At 52.8% G+C, this 10,295-nt stretch overlaps 1 protein-coding gene across 1 annotated transcript; it reads left to right on the top strand.

Moving 5' to 3' along the window:
- Positions 1-1,028: 1,028 nt before the first annotated feature.
- Positions 1,029-5,823, top strand: ZIC2 (Zic family zinc finger 2). The gene is made up of 3 exons (XM_037065804.1): positions 1,029-2,384; positions 4,093-4,256; positions 4,475-5,823. Exons 1-3 carry the CDS (start codon positions 1,313-1,315, stop codon positions 4,805-4,807), a joined length of 1,569 nt encoding a protein of 522 aa, XP_036921699.1. The 5' UTR covers positions 1,029-1,312; the 3' UTR covers positions 4,808-5,823.
- Positions 5,824-10,295: the final 4,472 nt, after the last annotated feature.

Below are 10,295 nucleotides of genomic sequence, written 5' to 3'. Positions count from 1 at the left end.
GGGCGGGGCGAGAGTCGCGGTTAAAGGGGCGGTATGACCTGGAGCTGGGGAGAGGAAGGCCGGGGAGGGAGCTGTGGGGGCTAGGGAGGAGGGGAGAGGAAAAGGAGGAGACAAAAAAATAAAAAATAAAAGACTTCGGCGTCAGTGGAGCCCGCTGAAATAAACAGGCAGAGACGGGGGCGAACGGACCCCACCTCAGCCAAAAGGGGCCAAATGCTTTGGCCTCTAGGCATTTTGCGGGGGCCGCAGCTTCTGACTAGTCCTCGCGGTTGCGACCGTCCGTTTCGGGTCCAGCGCCCCAGGCCGCGGGGTAGAGGGAGTGGGCGACCTAGAGATCACTTTTTTTTATTGTTATTGTTTTACAGCCCAGCTCCCTCCTCCTCCCTTTCCTCCGTTCGCCTTCTCCCACCCAGAGCCTCTTCTCTCCTCTCCCTCCCCTCCTCCCGAACCTAAAGAAAGAGGGAGCCGCACAGCAGCTTCTTCCATCTGGGGGAATTCGGGCTGCTATAAGTTTACTACGCCAGGCTCAGTCCATGCCAAGCGCGGAGGACCTGGAGGGCTAAACACTCCGGCCGCAGCGCCGAACAATACGGGTCGCGCGCAGGAGGAAGCGGCCGAAGGAGCGCGCCGCGGAGAAGGCTCCCGGTTGCCACCCGCCGCCCCAGCGCCCCGGTGGCGGTCAGGTGAAGCTGCGGGAGCGCCTCGGCGCCAAGCGTGGAACTGGCCTCCGTCCGCTCCTTGCCAGCCTGCCTGGCCCGCGAACCGCCGCCGCTCTCGGACACTGCGGCCCCGTCGCTACAGTGATTTCATTTTGTGGGTGCCTCTTGGCGTTGCCCGGCTGGTGGTCCGCAGGGCGCGCGCGCGAGTGAGTGTGCGTGCGCGCGCGGGTGCGCGCAGGGGTGGGGGCGACGGCGCTAATCTCGCCCGCCTTCGACTCCCCTCTCTGCTCAGCTCCGCACACCTCCCTGCTGTTCCCTCCTCCCGCCCCCCCTCCCCTGCCCTGCCCTGCCCGCCCGCCCCCGCCGCAGCTCCTTTAATACACTTTGGTTCTCCGCCTGGCTTTGGACTCTTCTCCTCCTCCACCTCCTCCTCCTCCCGCGCCTCCTCCTCCTCTTCCTCTCCGCGCCTTCGTTCGACTCCCGGACGCCCGGAGCAGGTCCAGGCGCCAGAAGCGGCGGGAGCTGAAGCGCTGATCTCCGGTCTGAAGCCACCACCACCGCTGCCCGCTCTCGGAGCCTTGACTCACTGCGCGCGGAGCGGTGTGGGAGCCTAGAAGGCAAGGAGCTCGCCGGGGCGGGCGGGCGCGCTGGCCATGCTGCTGGACGCGGGGCCGCAGTTCCCGGCCATCGGGGTGGGCAGCTTCGCGCGCCACCATCATCACTCGGCCGCAGCCGCGGCGGCGGCAGCGGCAGAAATGCAGGACCGTGAACTGAGCCTGGCGGCGGCGCAGAACGGTTTCGTGGACTCCGCGGCTGCTCACATGGGCGCCTTCAAGCTCAACCCGGGCGCCCACGAGCTGTCCCCGGGCCAGAGCTCAGCGTTCACGTCGCAAGGCCCCGGCGCCTACCCTGGATCCGCTGCGGCTGCCGCCGCTGCCGCGGCACTCGGGCCCCACGCCGCGCACGTCGGCTCCTACTCTGGGCCGCCCTTCAACTCCACCCGGGACTTTCTGTTTCGTAGCCGAGGCTTCGGAGACTCGGCGCCCGGAGGCGGTCAGCACGGGCTGTTCGGGCCAGGGGCTGGCGGCTTGCACCACGCGCACTCAGAGGCGCAGGGTCACCTCCTCTTCCCCGGCCTCCCTGAGCAGCACGGGCCGCATGGCTCACAGAATGTGCTCAACGGGCAGATGCGCCTCGGGCTGCCAGGCGAAGTGTTCGGGCGATCGGAGCAGTACCGTCAGGTGGCCAGCCCGCGGACCGACCCGTACTCCGCGGCTCAGCTCCACAACCAGTACGGCCCCATGAATATGAACATGGGTATGAACATGGCAGCGGCCGCGGCCCACCACCACCACCACCACCACCACCCTGGTGCCTTTTTCCGCTACATGCGGCAGCAGTGCATCAAGCAGGAGCTCATCTGCAAGTGGATCGACCCCGAACAGCTGAGCAACCCCAAGAAGAGCTGCAACAAAACTTTCAGCACCATGCACGAGCTGGTGACCCACGTCTCGGTGGAGCACGTCGGCGGCCCGGAGCAGAGTAACCACGTCTGCTTCTGGGAGGAGTGTCCGCGTGAGGGCAAGCCCTTCAAGGCAAAATACAAACTGGTCAACCACATCCGTGTGCACACGGGCGAGAAACCCTTCCCCTGCCCCTTCCCGGGCTGCGGCAAGGTCTTTGCGCGCTCTGAAAACCTCAAGATCCACAAAAGGACCCACACAGGTAACCGCGGGCCAGAACAGGGGTAGAGTCGGAGGGAAGAGGCTTTGGTTGGTTTTTCTGAAAGTCGTTGACTGCCCACCCTGGATTGGGAGAGGTTTTTGTGTGTGTGAGGGAGCCAACGGCTTGTTTTCGTTGGAAAATGAAAGACTCTTATTGAGCTGGTTTTTTCCATGTGTGGAAATTGAGTTTTTAATAACCAGTGTACACTTTGGGCGATGCAGTTGGTTCACTCGGTTCATAATTGCTCGGCCTGGTTAATAATTTCCGTTCTAAATAGAGCGCACAAAATAAAACTGCTCTCCAACTGCGTACCTGGGAATGGAGCCTTGAGAGGATTTGCCAGCTTGTCTGAATGTGTTTTTTTGCTTTGAGTGTTCGATTGGCTTGTGTTTTGCCACTTAGTTTACTAGGGGTCCAAACGTCCTTCCAGTACTGTTTCCCATTAAGTGAGGGGAAGGGGTAAAACATTTCTCATTTTTTAAAGTCCATCTCAGGGTGGGTGGGATCGCAGTGGTTTGGGAAATTGCCTAATGGCACCAGAGGGTGCCAACTTGGACCAACATTCCTAACTTGGACCTACGACCCCGCCAGAGAAGTCCCGGGGAACAATCGCGTGACGAGAGAGCCGTAAAAGAACGCACCTCTCGCTTCACAGAATACTCATTCATGACCAGGTCCCATCCAAAATTGTGCCAGACGATTTCCGAAAAGAAAGCCAAATGTTTTAGCAACTTCTACCGTCAATATTTACTCCGAAGTGGGGATGCGCCAGCGGCCTATTGTTCTCTTCCAGGAAGGGAGTTAGGCGAGGTGTGAGACAAGCTTTTAACAAGGTTTAAATTTTGAGAAATTTATTTGCATGAAATGCTTGCTTTCGATTCCTGTGTCTGAGCGGATGCCTTTTAAAAACTATTTAGGTGTTAATGAAATTTAACGTTAAATGGTCTCCTTTCCAAGTGGAACAATGTTCGTTCTCACACCTCTAAATGACTCAAAGCGTTTGGAATTCTGGCAACAGGATGCAGGGGCCGCCAGAAAATTAACGGGAAGGTTTTGAAAGCCTTTGCTAACGCCCCCACCCTGCTTCCTCGCCTGTGCCGCCTCTTCGATTCCTAGATCTGCCTTATCTTTAATATTTATCTTTTCTCCACAACTTATTAAAAATTACTGGAAGTGAGATTACAATTATGGTTAATTGAACTTGCAGGATTTTGGATGAAAAATACTGGCTCAGTCACTATCCACAGCGTGTCCCCAAACAACACACAGCAACTCCAAATCTAATTGCCCACTGGCCCCAGAGAGAAACTGACAGCAGCCCAGCAGTCTGTGTGATTTTCATAATGCCCCAAATATTTTGTCATAAATAACAGCTTCTCCATGGCGAGACTAACTCGTTGGAAGTTACAAATCCAAGAAGCTCTATTGAAAGGCAGGCAGGGCCAGGTGCTACCCCATAGTTAAAAATTTGAGGAAATGAGTATCAGTCTGGAAGAAAAGTAAAATATAAAATTGAAAAGCAGGACCATCAGGTGGGGACAGTTAATTTCACCTTAGCTTTGCTTAGAGGGGGCCCATCTGTTCAGGGGACCCAGACCCGTCTCACTCTTTTTTCCTCCTGGAAGAGAACTTGCCCCCTCCAGGATGGGTGGGAGTTTCCTAGGAGATCTGGGTGGCCACAGCAAGTGCCCGTGTTTGCCTTCCACAGGGGAGAAGCCGTTCCAGTGCGAGTTTGAGGGCTGCGACCGGCGCTTCGCTAACAGCAGCGATAGGAAGAAACACATGCACGTCCACACCTCCGATAAGCCCTATCTGTGCAAGATGTGCGACAAGTCATACACGCACCCCAGCTCTCTTCGGAAACACATGAAGGTACCACCCGGGAGGCTAGGAAAGGGACAAAGCGGCCGGCTGTGGCGCTGGCTCACAACCAGCCTGAACGACCTCAGCCGGCCTGGGAAGGCATGGGTTCCCCGGGGCCAGAGCGGCAGGGGATATTTCTGTGGGTGCTCCTCCAGGGACCTGGCCCCACAGCAGCTGCACTCACACCCAGTCCCCTTTGGTCTCCCCTCCCGACTTTTGTTTTGCAGGTCCATGAGTCCTCCCCGCAGGGCTCGGAGTCCTCCCCAGCTGCCAGCTCTGGCTATGAGTCCTCCACACCTCCGGGGTTGGTGTCCCCCAGCGCCGAGCCCCAGACCAACTCCAACCTCTCACCCGCGGCGGCGGCGGTGGCGGCGGCGGCGGCGTCCGCCGTGCATCGGAGTGGAGGCTCAGGCAGCGGCGGAGCCGGCAGCAGCTCTGGCGGCGGCGGCAGCGGGGGCGGCGGGGCGGGAGGCGGGGGCGGCGGCAGCTCTGGCGGGGGCAGCGGGACTGCCGGGGGCCACAGTGGCCTCTCCTCCAACTTCAATGAATGGTACGTGTGAGGGGTTAGGGCCTCTCTCCTTCTCCCAGTCCCCACCCTGGCGTAGCAGTCCTCCGTCGCCCCGAGGGCACCCTGTGATTGTGTTGTTAAAATTATGAATCTGATTTTTATGATGATTAAAATGATTTTACCAGCGGAAGGATTTTTAAAAGTTTTTAAAAAAACAATCTAGGCGTGAAAAGCAAAAATATCCCTAACGCAGTCTCTGAAGCTAAAAATAAAAAAGCCCCATAAAAATATTGAACCAAACCCACTTTCCCTTCCCTAGTGCCCTCTTTCCTTCTCACCCCGTTCCCAGTCTTCTGGCAAACTGTGTACATAGCGGACTCCTTCCTTCTCCGAGGTGGTTTTAATGGCTTCTTGGTGTATAGAAGTTTGTCCATTTTGTAACCCTCTGAATTGCGTTCGTCCCTGCCTTCCCTTCCCCCAAAGTGATGGGTTTTTCTTTTCTCTTTTTAGTCTACTCGGTTTCTTTTTAAGTAATGTGGAAGAAAATGGTTTATTTTGTATTGTGGCATTGAATATTGTTTTTTAAAATGAGGCAACTTGATTGTAAACTTCATACAACTATAGACTGGAAAAAAAACGAGCTGTGCCAAAGTCTCCCTTCTGTTTCTTCAACACACTGATCCACAGCACACACATGCACACCACCAATGCTTGTGAATGTATTTTTCTGTTAGCTGGGTTTACATGTGATGTTTTAGTGCTTTTGCAAGTTCAATTTGTTAGTTTCTGTATGAAAGATTGTGGGGGGAAAATAAAGGTCGTGCCATTAGCTTTTTCCTTAATAACACCCTTTTGTAAATATCCGTTACCATATTTATCCATTTGTAATTAAATTATGGTATTAACTTGCTACAGAGGAAACAATATTTATAAAGAATGTTTCTTAACTATAAATATGTACAATTGTGGGCATAAACTGTTTCAGATTTTTTTATTTGAAGGTTTTAAGTGGCTTGATCATTTCTTGTGATATGTTTTGAAAGTAATGCATACAGAAATATAATAAAATGTGTTGAAACTGCATGAACATACCATTTTTTTCTAGCAAAATTATTGAAGAAACGGGAATGAGGCAGCTGAGGAGGGTCCACATGGGCATGGATCAGCTGCACCACCTCACATTCTGGGAAGGAAGGTGTGTGTATGCATAGAAACTGGGCCAAACTGCCCCTTTGGCAGAAAGTCTAAAAATTCTTGTCTATGTCCTTTGTTTCATAGCTGAGAGTGAATTAAATTTTTGGAAAGCCTCTGTGAGGAACGGTGGCAGGAACCTTCAGAGTTTCTAATGGCTCCATTATCTGAGGGAATGCCATTCTTTCAGCTACTTGGACTGGATTTAAGAGCACTAAATATTTCCTTATTCTTTGTTTTCCCTTATCCCTCCCCCCTTTCCTGTCCCTCTGGAAAGCTAAGGTAAAGTTATTTTTAATTGCACGTTTAAAACTGAGCTGAGTAGTTTGTTTTTGAACTTGGCCCAATGATTACAGTTTAAGGGATCATTTCTACCAAAAGGTTTTTTTTTTCTTGAAATTCTGACCAGCTTGTTAAAGAAATCCAGCTTATCTGCACAGCCACTGCACACCAACAAGAATGTTTGAGAGAATATGATAAATTGACATTTTAATTTAGGAAAGCTACAAAACGTTGGTCCCAAAAGAAAAAGAATCTCTTCAAGAATATAGTGAAACAATAAAGATTAAAATAACTAGGTGGAAGTGAGGCAGAAATCTGACCCAGCTTTCTCTGCAGCCTCAATCCCCTACTCTGCAAGACTTTTATCAGAATTTTCAAACAAGTTGCTCCAAGGAAGAAGGCAATACTTTTCATAATTGAATGGTAGGAATGGGGAAAATTCTTCATAAATCCTTAAGCCATCAAGACACCTCCACCTTCTTTAGTATCTGTATCTCTAGAATCCCTGGCAGTCCCCAAGTCACATACCCTGTATCCAGTGATGAAAATTTGGGTAGCGACAGTGACACCTCCATAGGGTTGCCCAGGCGCACAGGGCTCTGTTGGAGACCAAAAGCGAGGTTGGCTGCTGCAGTGACCGCTGACCACTGCATATCTTCCCTTCTGGCCCTTGACTGAGCCACAGGGCTATGCAGGCTAGGTGTGAGGGCCGCTTGAGAGAAAGGCAACCCTGACCTCTTGGAGGCCATGACACCAATTCAATGGGGAAGGAAGGACTCCAGCCTGGGGGCTGTGTGCATGTGTGTCCCCAGAAGGTGAAAGACACCAGCTACCCCTCCCTAGCAGCCCTGTGAGCTGCTTGAGAGCCAACTCCTAAAGCAATCAACCCCCTATTAAAATCAAATTTATAACCCCTAGTAATATTAAATTATTAAAATAATAGGCATATGTTACTGATCCTTGGTAGATTTCATTGAACACATTATAAGCTGTGAAGAAAATCCTTTAGGGTTTTCAGACGTCCCCCACCCTTGGGGAGAAGATAAAATAATTCGAAAAAAAAAGCGTCATAACTTGTGCAAGAATGATATGGTCTACTCCAAACATCATTTTAAACTCTGTGTGTGTGTGTGTGTGTGTGTGTGTGTGTGTGTGTGTAAGTTACTGGCTTTGAGACACCTCCCCAAACTAAGAACGACGAAATAGGGGTGGGGGAGTTTTAGTATCAACTCAAGGCCTTAGGGCTTTCCTCCTCATTTGGGGGAAGAAGGAACAAACACCGCAGGAAGAGGAGGGCGGTCTCACAGCCTTGGCTGGATCGCTTTCCAGATCCGGACTCGGAGAGCTGCCGGAGGAACCTTTAGACCTCTGGGTGCTGTCCTAGTTAGGATAGAAAAGCGGGAAAGAGGATGGCTTGAGACGGAAGATCACAGCCTAGGAACTGTCTCCTAGTCCGCCCTAGGATGTGAGGAGCAGATTGGCGCAGCTTTCCCGCAAAATGACTGGCAGTTCTCCAGACTCTGCATTCCCCATTGCTTTGTCCAAACAAGTCACGGACCGACGGCGTGACCCAACCTCCGCCTTTTTCTTCGGTCCTTCGAATCCCAGAGACAAGTATTGGGGGTGAGGGGGAGATGGCAAAATCATGAGTATCAAAGAAGTCAGAACTGCGGGACTTAGAACTGCGCGGGTGCTGGCAGTCCAAGGTCCTGCACCGCAACGAGGAGCCTGGGCCTGGGGGTGGGAGGGCAGGTGTCACCCAGTCCCAACCTCCTCCCTAAACGGATTTGAATTCTAACCTGCCCTTGCCTTGACTTCAGAACCACAAAGCCGAAGCCAGTGTTTGCCTCCCTCAGGGAACCAAAGCTGCGCTGTGGTTCGCTGCTCTCAGGGAAACCCGACTGTTGACGGCGGAAGGATGGTTTCTGCTTGTCACCGCCATCAGCTTGAACTTCAGACACCCAAGCTCGCTCCCTCGGTACTGCGCTCCATCCACCACTGAATAACGGCCCTCTAAGCGAGAGTCACTTTATCCGAAGGAAGCTGGATCCCCTCGGGAGGCCCATCATCATTATTATTAATTATCGTGATCCTCACTGCATTATTAATGACTACGGTGATAACTGGCATTGGTATCAGCTTCTTCCAGTTCACTGTGTCCCCTGAAGTCTCCGGGTCGGGGAGAGGAGGTCACTCTCCGAGCAGAGGCCTATGGGTTCTGTTCGGGCCTGAGCAAGGGAAGGCTTATAGGGCCGAGGTCCCGCCGGGAAAGAGTAAAGGAAACAGGTCCCAGGCCCAGCATAGCGTGTCCCACGCTGTGCTGGTCCTTTACCTTTCCGCTGGTATCTTTTCTCTTCCTCCTACTCCCTACCCCCAGGCGCCTTTGTCTCTTTTTCAGAAGGCTGTTTTCAGTCTCAAGTGGTGTATTTTTCGCACAAGACTCAGAGATGAAGGGCAGATTGCAGACTGGACTGGAGGTTCGGGTTTCCCTGTGCTCCTCCGTTGTTCTCCCCGTATCATGGGAATACCTAGCAAGGACTGGGCTTTCCAGGCGACCTGTCGCCAGCCGGGATCCTCAGGACTGGGGGAGAGATGTATGCTGGTAGGTCTCTGATGAGTGTACCAGTAGCATATGGGGACAAGCAGGGACCAGCTAAGTACTCACTAGGGACTAGGGTCCTGCCTACCCTCCTACCATATTACTCCACCGAAATAACCCAAAGAGCGGGCTAGGCCTGCATCCAGGAGCTAAGAAATAAGGGCCTCAAAATAACACTTCACCAAGACTAGGTTGAACCTTTGGGTGCACTTTTATTTAAGTGAACGCATTCTCCAGAAAGCCACCCTTGGGATTCAAAGAAGGCATTTAATAAATACTGGTGAATTGATAGATTATAGTCTGATAAAATTGCTTTAGTTCTACAGAAACTTGGAGCTCCTCGGACCAATGCTACCCTCAGGAGTCCTAAATAAATATTTTCTATTTTTAACTGGCAGCTCATAGAAGGACTGGAGAAATGACCCCCTCCTCGATGCCACCCTCCTCAGCCCCCAACAAATTATTACTGATTTTTTTTTTTTACTTTAGGGAAGACTCTAGGTACTTCCCGACAGGATCGAGTGATCCAGCATAAACCCTCAGGCCAGTCCTGCTGGGCGCCTGAGAAGGAAGAGGCGTTCGTAGCAGTTTGAACAAGGTGTTAGGAATGACAACTTCTGTAAACCATAACCAAGGCAACCCGAGGGTTCGAGTTCATGGTCAAGCCTATGGGGTTACTGGGCTGCACTGTCCACGCCCCGTCCCGCCCCTGAGCCGCCACGGCCCGGATCTCGGGCAGGGTACCCAGGCCAAGGTCTTGCCACTCCAGGTCCGCCCCCACATGGCCCGGTGCGGGAACTGTTCTTGCTGGAGCCACCTTGTTACCCTCCCACGCTCCTCTTCTATTTCTTACGGCAGACGAGTTTTTGAAGATATGGCACCTGGATTGGTCTGCAGCCCTGCGACGGTATCAGTATCTGGCATCCGGCTTGCTCAGCCATTCGGATGAGGTTCAGCATAGGGGCACCCCTCGACTTTCAGGCATGCACACAGGACAGACACACATGAGAGTCTCTTTCAGTCTCTCTCCATTTCCCAACATACACATACATGCACTCACACATACTTACTTGTTTACCTCCTTCGGTATCCCCCAGCCATGGGCTGGCGTAGGAGGGATGAGCTGCCAGTTAGGAGGGATGGACCTGAGTCGCAAAGGTTGGGCGCAGGTGGCGGAGAGGGCCCATCAAAAGATGCTCCTCTTACCCCCCCTCTTTCATAGCACCCCAAACTTCTCCAAGGGGGCCAAGTGCCCTACGTTCTGGACCCAACTTGACTTTTGAGAGTCCGCAGCCTAGGCCGCACTCCTGAGGTTCACACCTCAAACCACCAGTGTGAGACCAACTGGCGGGAGCTAGAGCAGCTGGGGGCCCTCAGGCTCACTCACCCCGGGACTGTGATGAGCCGGACTGTCTGGCCTGGCTTCCCCTCCTACCTTCTGGCCCTGTGTGTGTTTGCGGGAGGTTAC

The sequence above is a fragment of the Sturnira hondurensis genome, unplaced genomic scaffold, assembly GCF_014824575.4.
Source record: "Sturnira hondurensis isolate 20B ecotype Veracruz unplaced genomic scaffold, ASM1482457v3 Scaffold0016184, whole genome shotgun sequence".
NCBI classification, from domain to species: domain Eukaryota; kingdom Metazoa; phylum Chordata; class Mammalia; order Chiroptera; family Phyllostomidae; genus Sturnira; species Sturnira hondurensis.
This window is presented reverse-complemented; position numbering and strand designations above follow the sequence as displayed.